The sequence below is a fragment of the Eucyclogobius newberryi genome, unplaced genomic scaffold (assembly GCF_026437365.1).
Source record: "Eucyclogobius newberryi isolate DKJ021-1_F unplaced genomic scaffold, fEucNew1.0.hap1 SCAF_17, whole genome shotgun sequence".
Classification (NCBI taxonomy): domain Eukaryota; kingdom Metazoa; phylum Chordata; class Actinopteri; order Gobiiformes; family Gobiidae; genus Eucyclogobius; species Eucyclogobius newberryi.
Window position 1 is genome coordinate 24,552,717 of NW_027315801.1, and position 18,611 is coordinate 24,571,327.

Consider the following 18,611-nt stretch of genomic DNA (forward strand, 5'->3'; position numbering starts at 1 on the left):
GGCATTTGAAATGCGGTTGCCAGTGTGAAAATAACCTGGCTAAAACTATGAAAAAAGGTGCGACTTATAGTCTGGAAAATACTGTAATTGACTATGATTATATTCACAATTATAAGATAAGATAAGATAAGATATTCCTTTATTGTCCCACATGGGGAAATTTCATTGGTGCAACGCAGGTAGATACAGAGGTAGATACAGAAGAACAGATCACTTATAGGAAGTCTGAAAAACACTTTCAGTAGAAGATCTCCTATAAATAAATAAAAACTCCCATAGACAAATAAATAAATACATAAATACCATTGCATGTGATCACGACAGTAATTGCACATGAATATGTGTCACGACAGCATATAGATTGCACATGAATTCCAACAGTAATTACACATATGACAGAATTACACATCAGTATTAGGTTAGGTCAGTATTGCGAGTGTTCAGTACTAACAGTTTTTGTTATAAAGTCTGACAGCAGCAGGAAGAAAAGACCTACGGAACCTTTCCTTCACACAGCGAGGGTGGATCAGTCTGTCACTGAAGCTGCTCTCCAGAGCGGAGAGAGTGTCCTGCAGGGGGTGACACTCATGGTCCAGCATAGATGTGAATCTAGCCAGGACCCTCCTGTCCCCCACCTCCTGCACCGAGTCCAGAGCACAGCCCAGGACGGAGCTGGACTTCTTGATGACTCTGTCCAGCCTCTTCCTCTCCCTCTCTGTGATGCTGCTGCTCCAGCAGGCCACACCTACAGGAGCTGATGCCACCACAGAGTCGTAGAAGGTCTTCAGGAGTGGCCCTGTCACTCCAAAAGACCTGAGTCTCCTCAGGCGGTAGAGCCGACTCTGGCTCTTCCTGTACAGCCCGCAGCAGATGAAAATTGTCCAAACCTACAATAGAGTCTGGCATTTCTGCTGTTAACCAGGTCTCTGTGAAAATCAAGACGCTGCTGTCCCTATAAATCCTTTGGGACCGCATGAGGCTCGCTATTTCCGTCATTTTATTTTGAAGGAACCTCACGTTACCCATGACTACGGCGGGAACCGACTTCCTGTTTTCTCCTCTCTTCTCTCGGAGTTTACGTCCAGCCCGTCTGCTTCGTTGCGTTTTCCTTAGGATGTCCGCCGGGATAACGTGACGATCTCCGGGTAAGACGACTGTTGTCCGCAGTTTCATGAGTTCCTCCTTTGTGTAAACGCGGTACGGCACCGGCCGGGGGGCGGGGCCGGAGCCGGAGCCGGGGGGCGGGGCCGGAGCCGGGGGACTCAGAGCCAAGACACATTGCAACGACACGACGAAAACACTCAATCCAGCCGAATAAAGTCAAAACAAGTTAATTTAAAGCGATTCCAGTGCGTGTCCCGATCGTTCGTGAAGTTCCTCTTTCATATAAACGTGTACCGACGACACGCCGTACTTTAGCCGCGGCCGGAGGGCGCGGGGGGGCTGGTGGGCTCGCTCGGAGCTATCTCACATCACAACAACACAACGAAAAACGCTCAAATCCAGCCGAAAAAAGTCAAAAACAGTTGAATAAAAAAAATATTCCAGCGCGTGTCCCTATCGTACAGTAAAATAGAAAAAAATATACTAACTATATTTACAAAATATAGGAGATAAAGCACAATAAGTGTGAGAAAGAAGAGAGCGTTTACACCGGGCTGCCAGCTGTACCAGCGCCTTATGACGTATAGTTACAACATGCTCTAATAAGACTGTATTGTATACAAGATAATGCAGTACCCGGTTGACATCTAATTGACCTGGATAGCGCATTATGGCCTACTCAAAACTCTATGATGCAGCTTGACCAGAATGCGTCTTTACAATATGACTAACCGAGGCAATTGGGAGGAGGAAATGTGAGTGGAGACAGACGAGTCAAGCCATGAGTGAAGATGAATTTCCCCGACAGACAGCGAGGTGGGATTGTCAGAAAAAGGCCAGGCAGTTTGACATTTCTCTCTCTCTTCCTCTCTTATCGTTCTCCCCGTGTCTCCATGGTGCCGTCTCTTCCGCTGGGATGGCAGAGGTATGACTTTGTGATAAGTAGCTGATCAAAAGCCAGTGTCACGCTTTCTTAAGTCACAGTTCACAGCCCTTCTGTCAAGCAGGTGCAGATTCTCCGAGGCCCTGGTGATAAAATATCCATATGTGAGCACAAATGTTAAAGCCTGTTCGTTACATCATAAAGGCTGTCAGAGGAAATATTTTTTCACGATATAAATTCAACCATAGATGTATGGCAAAGGTGGGCAAAAAGACTATCTTGGTATCGAACATTTGTAATATGAATTTAATTGAACATTAGCCTCTGGTGTCTAAATAGGATAAGTTACATTAAACATCTTTATCATGTGTAGGGGATTCTTACTAGTCCAAGTATTGTAATGTTATTAATGTCCTCCCACTTATGAGAGAGGGTGACATTCAAATTTGATATCGATTAAAGAATTGGATCGAGATTTCAAACATGGGGGCACCATCAGTCCACGGACAGGACTGTGTCAGGCTGAAGAAGCACTGGATCAGATTCAGTGATCTGCGTTCTCCTTGGCTCTGAGGCGTTCCTCAGATAAAAGGGGCTGTTGCACTGATTCACAGATGAGGCTGGTCTGAAGAGACTGTCCTGATCCAAGTTTTGGTTGTATTGTTGAAAAGTTGCAAAAGGGTTTTTGCTTGAGTTTGCATGATGCAGTTTTAATCACGTCTAAAAAACGGGCACATAATTCTTATTTATGGGAGAGAAAAGTTCGCTTCCACGGGCGTGTCTCTGGAATGTTCGTTCTGTGAGTTCGGTTAGCATCGCTAGGCCAGAAATAAGCCCTTTTTCCCTCATCTCCTGGGTTGAGGTCATTCCTTTCTTGAAGACCTAATAGAACGGAGTTTGTCTTCTATTTCTCTCTCTGACAGCCATGGGGGGTTGTTTTTTCACCAGTGTTTGACCAATCAGCACACACATGCCGAGTCAGAGTTCATCAGAGAAAAAGATCCAGAATGATGCAGCCAATGTTTAGCATTTACATCAGGCCACATAGTTACAAAGGTAATATTGTTCACAAGACAAGCTCTAAAACTGTTAAATGAACATGTAGAACACAATAACATTATGTGCAGTAAATGTATCTTGTGGAAAAAGTCAGATGATTGCTTACTAAAACGGCATAGTCTTTTTAGCTTTTCAGCTTTTGTCTTGGTAGAGAAAATTGCTTTGTGAGTTCATTTTAATCCCAAAGCAGTAATTTGATGGAAAATATTTTTCCCAACGTTCAAAGCGTGAAATTCCTTTTTCTGTAGAAATGTCATAAATATCCAGTACAATGGTACAACCTTACTCCTGCATTCCTGTCACCATGGCAACATTCAGAGGTCATCTGCAGGTCCCTACACATGCAAATTTGTAACCATCTTTGCTTCTGATTCTTGCTATAACATATTTGAACATACCAAGCATTATTTGTTGTTACAATTACCACTGTTGGTAATGTTTGTTCTCTGCTAAAGATTTGTTGTAATTGTAGTGTTCATGTTTTCCATCAGCAAGTTGAGCTTCATGTTCTGTATTTATTATTGTGTGTCATGCTCATGAGCTGAGCATATGTTTGTAAGCACAGTCAGTTTATGCCTTATACCCATCCCTAGTTACGGCTGTCTGAAAAAATGCTGTGCTAAATGTTAATGGTGCAGCCATGCCTGCCCTAATTCTTTGAGAAGATAGGGTAGAAACTGGCAACATAGCATTTCCAACCTCCCTATCATGCTCTTTGTTCCTTAAACGGGGCCCTCTGTGTTCTCTTTAGTCGGAAATGTGAGCTATGCTGTCATTGTCATTTATAAGCACATCAGTTTTATGTAATTGGTGTAAAAGATCACTAATGCGCTCCAGTTATTGGCAATCCCTTTAATTACAGTAGCTTTATTTTTTTTTAAATATATGCCTTTGGTTTCTTATTGGTATCCAAACTGGAAACATCTGCAATGGTAATGCATGTTGAACTAAATATATCAATGCACCACTTTTTGTGACTCATAAAACCATAAAAATCACGTTGAGCAGCAAAGTTGAAAAGCCCTACAGTTGAACTGTCAACCAATTGGAGCCATTTGTTTCATACATTTTTCCAGCATCACTTCCTCACATCCGTCTTATGTTCTCATCCTCCCGCCGTGTTCTAAACTATCTTGGTGCTCTAGTTTATGGCCAACAGCTAACAGCTCTGGAGATGGATGAAGCTTAGCAGAAGGCGGCCGAAACGACCTCAATACGGTAAAACGCTTGAGTGCACTTTCTTAACCAGCATCTGTGTGTACTCCTCAGATTGTGCTGTATTTGAAGTAAAGCAGAAATGAGCCAATTAGGCACTGCTGACACGAGACATTTCTAACCCCAAAATGTCTGTTTAACTGAAACTGGGTTTGCACCTGCTTGCAATATACTTTTTTTTTTATACTTTGTCTAAACACCTAAAGCTCTTTGTGAGGATGCTGTTTAGTCTTTTAAAATATAAGTCTTACAAACTCTAATTTGACAATTGACAATGTTCATGTTGTATTGTATGCTATGGTTTAGTACAATAGTCATTCACTTATTCTTTAACCGTTAATAACACATGAATTAATTGATGATCTATGAATAATTTTACCTACATCTACAGTTTGAACTGTACATTTTAAATGAAAACACCTTTACTCCCTGAGCCACTGTTGCTCTATTAGTATTATTTTTGTTCACATAAATGTCTATATTTAAATGTCTGTAGGCACATAAATGAGGTCATACCAGCACCACATGCCTTCATGAGGCATTTACTCTGTATTTGCATTTAACCAAATTCCTGTTATCAATTGAATTAACGTGATTTCTTTTTTTAAATTGAGAAAACTTACTAATGTATTGTTTCTACAAACTGGGGAGTAGTGTTCCACCTCACAATATTGACATTCTGCTTTACCCTGTGTCAGAGTGGACCAAAGTGTAGCCAAAGCCTGTGTTTTGGAGTTTTTAGAAGATAAATTCTGCATGTGTTTGTACAAGGTTTGCTGTTTCCTTTTAGTTTTGCCTCATCCTCCTTATCTCTATTTTTGATGAGAGCACCTCTATTTCCATGGTTTACTTTATCTTCTTAAAAGTTTTGCTCAAACGCGTTTTCGCACACTGGTAAACTGCTGACTAGAATTCCTTTTTTTTTAAAAATGAGATTTACTTTGAGAACCATTAAAATGTGGCTAATATTTTTTTTTATTTCTTTGCTCCTCTTAATACTGTCTATCCTCAAACAGATTAGATTGTTTTATAAAGGGCTCTTGTATTGCAGTCTGGGTTCAGCACAGGCAGAGAAAATCACTGCTTATTACTTGTCTGTGGTGTTGCAAGACTGCTGGTCTCCCCCGAGGTTGCAGTACGGTAATTGACTTGTCCAATTCCTCCTTTCAACACGTTATTCTTTCTTCTTTCACTTTGCCATCCGCCCGCTCAACATATCGGCTTTGGTGTCCAAAAACATAGGAGTGGACAAAACGCGAGCGTCATCATAAATACTGGCATGCCTCTTCCGCTGACGTCTGGTTTAATATCCCAGGCGTCCACTTGCACAGAGAACATGATGAATATTGAATAGACTTGTCATTGTTCAAAGCACAGCACAGGTTATAATGTTCTGCTTTGTGTGGGAGGGGTGTTTATGTCGAAGGCTTTTTGAGTTTGAAAAAAATGCTATTGTGGAATTTGCTTTTTGACTCGAAAATTGCAGATGTTCTTAAGGGGTTTATTATTACCAAGATCTCTGTTATGGGGCCATCCTCATGAAACAAAAGCTGGTATGGAATTAAGGTATGCCCTGTGCATCGATTGGTTTAGTAAAAGAAGGGGTGGCACTGGAAAAATCTCTCAAAACTATTAGAATCTCACCCACAAACAACTATATATACAGAGAAGTGCTGGTAAACAGCATCTTCTTTGGTGAAAAGGCAGATTAAACGGGTCAGGCATTCTCAAAACTCCAGTCAACTCACTCCAGGCTTTCTCATTTCTTCTGTGGTTCAAATAAATCCTTAAAATCCTAATATAATAATTAGTTGACTCTCACAGATGTGGTTGACTATGACGCCATCGGCCATGTAACCCTGCTAAACGAGTAAAGGACTAGAACCCCCATTTGGTATTTAGAATTAATAGTGCAGGTTTTATGCAATAATCATGACTATTGGATTGTATTTTCTAATTCTTTCGCTCAAAAACAGCTTAATTGCCCATAGTTGACTTATATGCTGAAACTATGACACACAATGCTATATTGTGAATGCAACTTGCTGTTCCTACATCCGAAGCAGAACCATGAGCATGAGAAACTAGTTAGGATTAGGTTGCAACATTTTGAATCCCTTGATGAATTGTCAGCAACATAGCCTAACCTACTGTTTATTAAAGGTCTCATCTTCTTTGCCCTGCACGCATTGACTTAAAACTGTCCTTGACCACCCTGGTACTTTCCTAAATGTATTCTGTGTCTGGAGCTCTAAAGGCTTTAAAACAGAGCTGATAAGGCACTTAATCTGGTGCCAACTTTGAACTGGCAGAGAGGTGTTCCGTTCTCTCTCCTTTCTTTATGCAAATAAACTTAATGGCCTCTGACTGTGGGCTAGAAAATACTATTTACTCCCAACATCAAATAAGACATTTTATACACTGGGCGTAAATATAGACTTTTCTGTGCAAGCTTAGGGCAACAACTTTGAAAATGTTTGACAGAAGTGGAACGGGAGCTGTAGAGAAGGATTCTAGCATACTGTTTGTAATGGAAGTGGTAGTATAATTTTGGCTTTCTTTGTGTATATTCAGCATGTATATTTCTCAGAATCGGAAAGGGGTTTATTGCCATTGTCAGTGAACAAGATTCACCAACTAGAAACTTGGCATTAATGTGCAACATGCAACAATGAATAATAGTAGTAGCAAAGCATATACATATAAAAAGGCTATGCATACCATTTTGAATTTGCAAATAAAATGGACTTGGTCTGAATACGTACACAATTTACAGATGGTCAGAATAGTGCAAAAAATGAGCAGTGCAATGAATGGTTATTATAAGTTTGAATAATTGTTAAAGTGACAGGTGTTATAATAGCATTGCAATATTTGTTTTTATTTAAACTTTTTTTCTTTAGTTAATGTAATGTTTTAAATCTAGATTTGTCTGACTTTTTCTTTTTTTCGTCAGTCAAAGGTGCACTCAGTAACTTTTCTGGTGAAAGAAAAGTCCACCACCTGCTATAGATCTCTATGATGATTATGTCTAGAATGCTGTAGTATAGCATTATAAACATCTGGCCCAGTTACAGGTCAGATATGTGAAGAGGCGACTCTGCTCACAGTAAGAATACAGTACATTTTTTATGGGTATATTTAAACAATTAAAACTCCTGATAATTGAATAACAAGATTTGGTTGTCAAGCGTATCGAAAATCGGATATAAAAGGAAGATGCTAAAACTAGTATCAAAACTAGATTTGAGCAAGTTTTTCTGAAGTTTTAAAATGATCTCGCGCTTTATCAGAATGAGCAGCATAAGAACCCATAGTGATGTCATAATGATTTAAAAAGACAAAATAATAGTACTTATTTTTATTATTATTGTATTGAAATTGGTATTGAGTAATGAGACAATTTCTTATTATCAAAATTCAGTTTTAAATTTTAATATTGTGACATGATTAATGCCAAGTTTTAAGTTTAATGCCAAACCGTGGAAGGTAGAGCAATGCCATCTCCATGGAGACGAGCGGGTGGGGACCGTCCGCCATGATGTTACAGTCTCAATCAGAGGTGGGACTTCAGCTTCAGATGTAACCTAACGTTGTGATCACACTGCTTTATCCGCTGTTACGACTCATTTTGAATAGACAACTTGAAGAGAGAAAAAAAGACGTTTCTCGAGTGAATTAATCCTTTTGTACAAGCCATGTTTTTGTCATCGAGAGACTCTAAATCCCTGATTAATCTTCCGGCTACTGTTCCTACATCTGTACAAAACGGAACAGATAATTGGTAAGACCGTAAAAAGAACAGAAGCACTGCCTTGTAACTTTTAGGAACATAAAAACACGGCTTTCAAATTGTCAGTATTAGTGGAAAATTGGCAAAAAGTAGTGCACACTTGAGAAGAAATCGATGAACCCAAGTAAAATACAAGTTCATTTTGATAATTTGACACTTGCACTGTATTAAACGCCCCTGGTAACTTACTGATTGCCTGTGTGAAAGCATAGGGCTAAACCAGGGGTGGGCAATTATTTTCCTCCGAGGGCCATATTCGAATCAAGGCAAGTAACGGAGGGCCGGCCCGCGATCATTGGTGTGAAGAAAAAAAAAATCCCAAAAATTAAATATCAAATAAAATATCACTTTTCTGTCAAATATAGGCTATTGAATCTGTTATTTAATTCATTTCACGTCATATTTTTTAAGGATACAAGTGCAGACATATGCCTGAGGGCAAAAAATATTTTTTCTTTTAATTAAAAAAAAAATATTACTTGACAAACTTGGCGGGCCAGATTGAAAGGCCCGGCGGGCCGGATGCGGCCCGCGGGCCGTAGTTTGCCCACCCCTGGGCTAAACTATTATTTAAGGCCTCAGAACAGTAATTAGAACTTTACCCTTCATTGGATTATTGGTTAAAATAAGGTAATTTTACTTTACATGTGAAAACTAAAACAAACTTACGAATACGGAGGAAATTCATCAAAATATAGTTTTTTTTATAAAAAATACTAGTTAATAATATTCACATATTAGCAATATTGATGATCATGTTTATTTTTTTGTTAATAAAAAGCAAAAACAATCACAGAAATTTAGATCTAAATACATTCTCTATGCTGTAAAAGGAGATTTGTGCACCCCCTGTTTTGTTTTTCTGGCTTCTTTAACCCCAAGGCTGTCAATATTTCTGTTAGCCTCACGGCTGGCACCCTGTTTTTGCCTTTTTTAAAGAATGTTTTTGTGCTTATTGTAAAACTTGGCCACAAGCTTTTAGACTCACAACATCCAAAAGCCTTTTTGGAAACTGGGATAATCTGTTTTTCCTACAGGATGCAGAGTGGTTTACATTCACATCGCTTTGTTCCGTTTTCTTCTGCATCTTTAATGAGCATATGTTGACAGCAGCAGGGCCAGGCTCAGGGACTGTTTTATAGTATGATAAGCCTCTTGTGCAGGAACACATAATTCCAGGCCAGAAATCCACCTCGAGGCCAGTGACGAGACAAACAGGCAAGATTTATTAAACTGTACATGTTTTTAAGTTTGCATTGCTTGCTGTGGTTTGTTCTGTTTGTTTTGTTACTTTCAAGATTGTAAAATGCAGTCTTCAGAAGTACCAGTAATGATAACCACACACAAGGATACTTTTATTTTTGCCTTGCCCCTGAATCAAGATCATCGGTCAAGGTGGGAAATCAAAAAGTCCCATAAAAATACCTTGTTTTTTTTAAAGCTTTGATAGAGATTAAAACTGTGTCACAATTCTTGTACACTTAATATCTTTAGATACTTATCTTTTTATTTCCTTTAGGAGGTATGTACAATGATTTACTTCTAAGAGTTCATACTTTGATGTAATTGGTTAAACCCACCTCCCCTCAGAGCATAAAGGAAGTTGTCCGATATGAGAAATGGGTATTTGTTTATCCCAGCATGATTTGGTTTGGGAAAATAATAAAAGATGTATGCCACTCTTTAGGTCGTCATTTACCGAGTATCGTGGTCCGTGTATACATCTGCATCTGCACTGCTCACACTTTAGCTTTGACACCGTGTACTGAAGTCTCCATTTGGCCGGCCTTTGATTGAAGCTTGTAAATAGCCTGAACTTAGCGTCTATAATTGGCTGCTACACTGTAATTGATCTTTAAGAACAAGGCCTATTGGAAGTTTTAATTTTCTCTCCGATTAGATCATCCGAACGCAAATGCCATGTGTAGTAGCCTTTAGCTTGGCTCCGTGAGCTATTTGTTTTCATTAGCAACACTTTGAAATGCTGCCCTTTTTGTTGATTTACTGTCAGAAGCTGAAGGGTAAAGGAGCGCGTCGATTTCCATAAGCCAGATTTAGCACGTACTCACTGTATTATTCAAATGAAGCATCTTACCTACGCTGTTGGGTGCAGTTCAACCCACACACCCACACACATAATACAATTTTGCCAATTTTCGTGATTTTTAAAAATGCATAAATCCACAGGTACACTGCAGATACATGGCGTGGAGGTATCGGGCGACTTTATCATGCTTAAAGAGAAGGCCATTTTGCACGTCATCTATTTCAGTTAAAAGGTGGTACGTTTCAGTCTCAGCCATACATTACTTCCACTAAACTTACTGCATGGTAAAGATAGTGTGTCTCATTGGCGCATACAGCGGGGAACATCTTGTACTTCCCTCAATGATTGCTTTCAGACTCTCTAACCTAAATAGAATGGGGTTTGATGTGGTATATTAAACAGGAATTCAAAGAGGGGGAAAAAGACTGGTTCCATTTAGGGATTGATCCACAGCTGCTCAACCCAAGTGTAGGTGAATTGATCCATCCAAATTGACGCATGAGCCTATAATCTATTACCAAATAGCCAGTATTTTCCAGTTGATTGATCAATAAATGTACACTTAAATTTAAAAAAGGGTGCATAAACTCTTGTCAGGGATTAGCTCCACAACATGCCTTTTCAAACATTTTGATTGTTTTGTCAAATGCGATATTAGCATCGCTTATAGCTAATAATGTCTTTAACACTATTGGAAACTATTTTCAATCTCTCCTGGCAACTGTTTTCACAATGCACCTTAGCTCTGTAGTTCTGCACGACTCCAATGGATTCCACTGGAGTTTGCGTCTTCCCCCCAGCTCTGCTCACTGATCACTAATGATGATTAATGCGGACTGGGCTCCTATTGGCAGCGCTGCGTTATTGGCATACTGACAAGCCTGTTAAGATGGATAACTACACAGGGCCGAGCGTGTACGTGCCGGCCCCGGAGCAGCAGCAGCGAGGGGCAACCACACACTAGCGGTGAATTCAATTGATCTGCGTGTCTGCTGAATGGGAAAAATAGATTTGTGGGAAAGCTGGAAAAACAACACTTAACTGAAACTTAAGTGTCTGGGTTTGTGGCTTTGTTGAATCACTCTGGGGTTACGTAGGATAAACTGCAATTTATTTGGTGTAGTCATGCAGAACAGTGCGTTTCTTGTGTTTTTTGCTTGCTCTTGCTATTTATTTATTTTTATTTTTGTAGGAGATGGTGCGGCGAGGGGAGATCCTAGATGACGGAATGGAGGATGAGTTCTACCTCAGAAGGCTGGATGCTGGGCTGTTTGTTCTACAGCTGATCTGCTACATCATGGTGGAGATGAGCAACTCCGGAATAGCACAAGTACTTGCAACACTATTCTTTTTAAAGATTGTTTCTAGAACTTATTGCTTGTCAATTTGTAGCTACTCATTCTAGGGTTGACAAAATAACCACATGCAAGTACTGCACTTATTGGACTGTATTGCATTTATGTATTTTGGTTGACTCATCACAAAACAGATCATGGCTTAAAACTTGTTTTATTTAAAGTGTCTTTGAGTGTCCAACGAAGTGCTATATAAGTCTGATGAATTATCATCAGTATTATTTAGAATAGGCAATGTAGTTTTGATTGTGTCAGAAAACTGAAATGCTTTTCCTTTTTTTAAGTTGCAGCAAAGAGTCCAGCAGATTCTGAATGTCAGAGGAGGCTCTGTCAAAGTGATACGACACATTATGAGAGGTGAGTGCTTTGACTTATTTGTTTATTGGACAGGGACATTGCACGTTTAATTTAATACATGTAGTATTGTATAGTGTTGAAATGGAGCTTTTGACATCATTTGTACCAACATACACCAGGTTGGATACACACCTGATTATATTTTAGCTACTCTCCCTGAAAAGGTAAGTCCCAGGCCCCTGACACTTGGACACAGAAGAATACTGCAGATATTTGGCATGTATATTTTTGTAGAGCAATTAGGCTAAAATGTGACTGTTTGTTTACACAATCATAATCACAAGATAAAAAAACAACAACAATGTTATCAGATTTTTTCTAACACTTGCCACCCCTAAATCTCAGTGCGACTCTCCAGGTTAAATAAAGCTCAGTAAATAAATCAGCCATAGCAGTAAGCCAAATATCTGATGTAAGTATTTGCTAAAAAAAATTAAATAATCCTTAGCACTGTTAACAATGGGCTCTTATGTGTGAAAATGACTTTAAATCACAGCATTTCAGTTAAATTAGTTTGAGTTAATCATCCATACTTTATTTACAGTGTCCATAGCTGCAAACAAAACCCAATTTTGAGTTGACTGGAAAGTTTCTTTCTGCTTTTGTGAATCAATTTCATTTGTTCTACTTGATACTACTCACAAAAGGAAATGCCAGTAACACAGTCTTTTTTACTGACTGGAATGGTAGAAATGCACAATTTAAAGTAGTAGTCATTTTGGTGGTCATTTTGCTAAAGCGCTTGTGGTGTGTACTCCGTTTCACTCTCATAGCTCAGTGATCACTGCTCTGCCGTGAGCCGTCCAAAGCTGCTTAGTTGTGGCTGATGGACTTGCTTTTCACTGGCCAGTTCATTCAGTCAGTGATTCTCAGTCCTGCCTACTTCTTATTGGCTTACTAAAACTGGAAAAGTCAAACAGTACTGCCTTTTATTATGAAACCACTATATTAAGCAAACTCCCCATTTCCACTTACTTTCTCCTCTGGCAGAGATAGAGGAGCGCTGGGTAATCCTTGTGCTGGTTTGATTGGAGTCCCATGCTGTTTGTATTGCAATGATTATGCTGGAGCACTATCAATATGACCACACGTTCAACGAAAACAATGACTTGAAAAAAAATACTTACTATGACGTTAAATGGTTTTCTAGTTAGTTGGTGTGAGCTGTTCTTGCTTGTGTTTCTACATCCCTGTGTATGTGTGTTGTGAGGCAGTGCTCAGTGGCTCTGTGTGACATGTTGCAGTGCAGATAGAGCCATCAGTCATGCCCTGTGCAGTCTGTCGTCACAGGGCTCTCTTCCAGTCACCACTGTCCTCCACTGTCTGGGGACGCTTACCTCGTGGTGCCTCTTTTGTCTCCTCCATTTTCACATTTGAATGCACGTGATCCTCATTGGTCATCAGTTAGACTTGGTTTTCTTTCAAGTATGATGACAGTTAGACTACCGGGTAGATGTACATTTTTGTGACTCTTCGGAAATTAGTATTGTACCTGAGGTTTTTAAGGTGTAAGTTGTGTCCAGAAAGATCAATTGCTCATTGTTGTACAATGATCTACTTCCAACGTCCAAATCATGCTATCAATCTCCAGCTCAAATGCCAGTGGGTATCTGGGGTTTTACACTGAAATAACCAATGGCTGAATAAATAAATGCAATTATTTATTAATTAGCACTGGCACTTAAAATGTATTCCATTATTCACGTGGTGTTAAATTAAATCCAACTATAAAACTACTATAACATTATTATTATTATTATTATTATTATTATTATTATTATTATTATTATTATTATTATTATTATTATTAACATAGGCCTGGTTGTGGTACCCAGCCCCAGCTCTAGCACAGGCCTGGTTGTGATACCCAGCCCCAGCTCAAGCACAGGCCTGGTTGTGATACCCAGCCCCAGCTCAAGCACAGGCCTGGTTGTGGTACCCAGCCCCAGCTCAAGCACAGGCCTGGTTGTGGTACCCAGCCCCAGCTCAAGCACAGGCCTGGTTGTGATACCCAGCCCCAGCTCAAGCACAGGCCTGGTTGTGGTACCCAGCCCCAGCTCAAGCACAGGCCTGGTTGTGGTACCCAGCCCCAGCTCAAGCACAGGCCTGGTTGTGGTACCCAGCCCCAGCTCAAGCACAGGCCTGGTTGTGGTACCCAGCCCCAGCTCTAGCACAGGCCTGGTTGTGCACCAGAGCTCTCTGCCTAATGCCTGTGTGTGAATTTGGCCTCACATTCACCTTTACTGTTTGGTCCTTGTTTGAATTTGTCCAGTCAATGTGAAATTGTACTCGAAGGTTAATTGCATACAGAAAGCCGTTGACCTGATGTCCTGCTCTTAATGCCATTAGCTTTTGAATAAGTGAGGTATTCTTGAAGAAATGAATACTGATTTTTATCGCTTACTGTTTATTCATTACAAGTTGTATCTTTGTATGAGACAATATTAACATAATTATCTATGTGCAATGTACAATACGAGTATGCAGATTTGGACAGTTAGGACAATTTCATTGTAACCACGTTCCACAGTGTGTAATTACATGTATTATAATATACAATATATAATATGTATATTATATAATATTATCTAATATAGTGTGAAAATGTATATATAGTGTGTGTGCGTGTATTATATATATATATATATATATATATATATATATATATATATATATATATATATATATATATATATATATATATATATATATATATATATATATATATATATATATATATATATATATATATATATATATATATATATATATATACACGCTCTCACACTAGACTGCCACCACTGATGTCTTTATTTTTGGAAAATGCTTACAGCTGGTTTTGTTCATTCCACCAAGTGAGGCACTGTTTTTAATTGGCACCTCTCAACTCAGCATCTACTTAGCACAGACGTCTGCACACTGCATTCCTCAATTATGATGTTCATTTTGTGACTTTGACTAGTAGTACTTCTAGTGTGCAGAGGTGGAAAATAATTGTATTAAATGTCACAGTTTGAGACTTTCAAAGTTAAACATTGATGGTAGAAGATGTTTGATGATTGCTTTTTGTGAACATGCATTGTTTCAGTAAGCTATAAAACGTCTCAGGAGATGGTCCATAAATGTAGCCACTCAAATTAACTGCTCAGCTCTGGGTCTCGCTTTGACCATTGGTTGCAGCAATTTTTTTTATACATTTTAGTTTTGGTTGTTTTGGATGGCTGCTTTAGTCAGAGGGATGTTTATATAACTATATTATAACCTAATTGTATCAGACACACACAGCATAAAGAAGATGAGTTGGAAAGAGATTTGATAATCTACTGGTAACGCTGTTTTTTTACCCGCTTAGCCTTAAGTGCTCCTGTATGATCTCCAGAAAAGCAGCAACGTTTCAACACAAATGTTAACTTAAAAAGGTTGATTGTAGAAAAAGCTTCAGTTGTAGTCATCTGGATTCAGTTAGAAAAATTAGACGTTTCGACTCTCATCCAAGAGTCATTGACAATGGAACACGCCTGGACGAATGAGGGATTACACCGACTTAAAAAGGTTGAGAAAAGTTTGATGCACCATACACAGCAAAAAATATGAAATATTTTAGAATGATCTAGAAACTCCCTGAAATATCCGTCACTTTGAAACATTTTTTTTAGGGCTTACGTTGTCATAAATACACAATTCCTGGAAATTCTTTAAAATGGTCATGGCAAAATTTGACATGAAGTCATTCCTCCTGCAGCAGTGGTCCTGTCTCCTCCTGTCTACAGACCTGTCCCTGACCTCAGTAATGCTCCTCTCACTACTGTGCTTTATGGTCTTGTGTGGTTGCCGTAGTGACAGCAGGCTGCCACCAGACAGCTTTACACAGAGTTAAGAGTCGGGGATGTCTGACCTGTGTGAACCATGTGCACCGCCTCTCCATTTATAGACGGCGAGGGCAGGCGAGGAGCTGTCAGGAAGAGGCCAGGGCTTTTCATGTTCCTGTATGTGTCTTCAGACCTGCCGCACAACTCAGCATCCTGTCTTTTCTTCTTCTGTAGCAGCATCCACACTGCACCAGAGATGAGGCTGGGCCCGGCATAGAAACTCTTATATAAAGCCCCAAACATGCCTTGGCTTCTTTGGCATTTGTATTTATGTGTATAGGTTTACAACAGTCAAGACGCCTAAAGAAAAAAAGAAAAAATTAAAGTGGAAAATTACATTAAGAAGTACTGAGTTTAATAAGTGCCATTCAATCTAAATTTTAGGGACACATTTGCTGATATTGTGTGCAAATGTTTGATACGATTTTGTGGACAATGGGACTTCACACAGTTAATCATGTTAGTTTATTTATTTGAGACGGGGACAGTGCACAATATACATTAACCTTACCAGGAGAGATGCATTGTACCAGTTTGTAGCTCAATTTCCTTCTGTCCCACAGAGGGGAGAAGCCCATTGTACAGGTTTTTTAGTGGTAGGGGAAACCGGAGCACCCGGAGGAAACCTACAAAGACAGGAGGAGAACATGCAAACTCGATCCTAAAACTATGTTTTAGTGAAATGTGTTGTCCACTGTCATATGCACATTAACAACTGTATAAAAGGTGCACTATGTAACTTTTTTGATTGTCAAGGTAGAGATATTTTTGCTTTGCCTGGAATGTACCACAGTATAGCATTAAACAAGCAAGTGACGCTACCAGGCCAAGTTACAGGTTAAACGTTATCAGAATAAGGTGAATAGTGTAGTAAGCTCCTCCCTTCAAAACAAATGTAAGGCAGTGACTCACCAGAACCCTGTCAGAAAAACTGAGAAATCTACTTTGATGAGTAGCAAAAAATATTCATGTTAAAACGTTTGTCCTACAGTAGTGTACGACTGAGTTAATACACGTTTCTTATACTACCGTCAAAGGAAACTCATGCCCATCCATTTGTGGTACTGTTTTCGCTGGTATTTGGCACCGGATGTAGTGAGGTCTTCATAATGTGTCCTGTTACTACCTTTGTTTCTATATGATTAGAATCAGAATCAGAAAAGGTTTCTTGCCATTGTCAAAGAACAAAATTCACAAACATAGGAACCTGCTGTGGTGATTCGGTGCAACATAAAACAATGAACAATGATAAAACCTATATAAGTCAAAAAGAAAAACTATTTAAATCTACTTTAGGATAAAAATAAAAATAGGCTATAAGATAAAAACAACAAAATAAGCTTACTATGTACACAAAATTTACTGTTGAACGGTTGATTAGTTGTTTTACTTGACTTTGCTTGTCTTGTGTGAATGTGAACATCCTGGGTCTGCGTGTAATTCTGTTGAAGATGCTGCTGCACCTTCTCCTGTTCTGCATTAGAGTGTCTCAGAAGTGTGTCTCAGAAGGCCTTGTATGAGAGGAACCAGAGAAAATGAAGGAAATTGCACAATAAAGTCTGTCCTCTGCTCTGCAGAGTAGTGTACATGTACTGTGTATAGTATACTGTTCTCGACCACATGCACTGCTCTTCTGGGACTTCAGGGTTGTGTTAAGCTTTGTGCAATCAAGATGACATATTGAACAAGGCCACTGTTCCTCTACTACAAAGTATCACAATAGAACCACTGACTGGGATTTGAAATGTATTACAATATATATTTTTATTACCGAAAAAGTGAACATCACTTAAAAATGGCTACACAAAGCATGAAAAAAGACTCAATTCCTTATCAACAATAGGTTTATTAACAATGATTCCGGCTTAGTGACAACTTAAATAACATCCTAACTCCAAATTTCAAACCCTTTAGTAATTAGAAAGCCTGTATATTTTTTAAAGGCGGTATGGACGATTTTTCGGCGATTTGAGAACGCAGGCGGAAGTGCGCATGCGCACTCCCCCGTGCGGACTGATACAACACACACGTGCGTTTGTTTATTAGCGCAATGGAGCGCATCGCTCGTCTCCCGTAGATTTCTGTCTACTTCTGCGTCAGCTCGAACTGTCTTTCTCCGTCTTCATTTTGCCCCGTACACTGAGGGAACTATATTATGATAGATCCATGCGCTTAGGCACGCGGAAACGTGGGGACGAGCCTGACGCGGCTGCAGGTGAGCGATAGGTGCGTTTTATGATTGATACGTGGCAGGACAAATGATTTATCCACGCCACGAGGAAATATGATAAAAAATTTGCTGAAAAAAATCGTCCATACCACCTTTAAGAAACTATTCATTATAAAGTCTTTGTTCTTACTTTATTAAGGCTGACTAAGGTATAGTTATATAAATTATCTTTGGCCCACAGAAATAAAGAGAAAGTGTTAGCAGTCACCCCCAGTCTCGCTCTAAAACCTACAAATCAAGTTAAACATCTGGGGGTAATAATGGACTCGGACTTGAACAGCCAAATCAATAACATCAGTATTTTTACCATCTAAAAAACATTCCCAAAATCAAAAGTATAGTGTCTACACCAGATTTAGAGAGACTTATCCATGCGTTTGTCTCCAGTAGATTAGACTACTGTAACGGCCTGATCACTGGCCTCTCCAAACGAGCTGTAAAACAGCTGCAGTACATCCAGAACGCTGCTGCTCGGGTCCTGACTAGAACCAGGAAGTATGATCACATTAGTCCTATTCTCAGGTCTCTGCACTGGCTCCTGTGGCTCAGAAAATAGACTTTAAATCAGCTCTGCTTGTGTACAAGTCTCTCCATGGCCTAGCACCAAAGTACATCTTGGACATGTTAGTGTCATATGAACCATCTCGGACTCTGAGGACCTCAGGGACCGGCCTCCTGCTGGTGCCAGAGTCAGGACTA

At 39.5% G+C, this 18,611-nt stretch overlaps 1 protein-coding gene across 1 annotated transcript in view; it reads left to right on the plus strand.

Annotated features, from left to right (window-relative positions):
• The window catches only part of ctnnbl1 (catenin, beta like 1), a 57,881-nt gene that overhangs the window by 37,186 nt on the left and 2,084 nt on the right, over positions 1–18,611 (plus strand). Inside the window, exons 14-15 of the mRNA XM_072449556.1 lie at positions 11,294–11,431; positions 11,741–11,813. Of these exons, the coding sequence (XP_072305657.1) occupies positions 11,294–11,431; positions 11,741–11,813 (211 nt within the window). The remainder of the gene's footprint in view (positions 1–11,293; positions 11,432–11,740; positions 11,814–18,611) is intronic.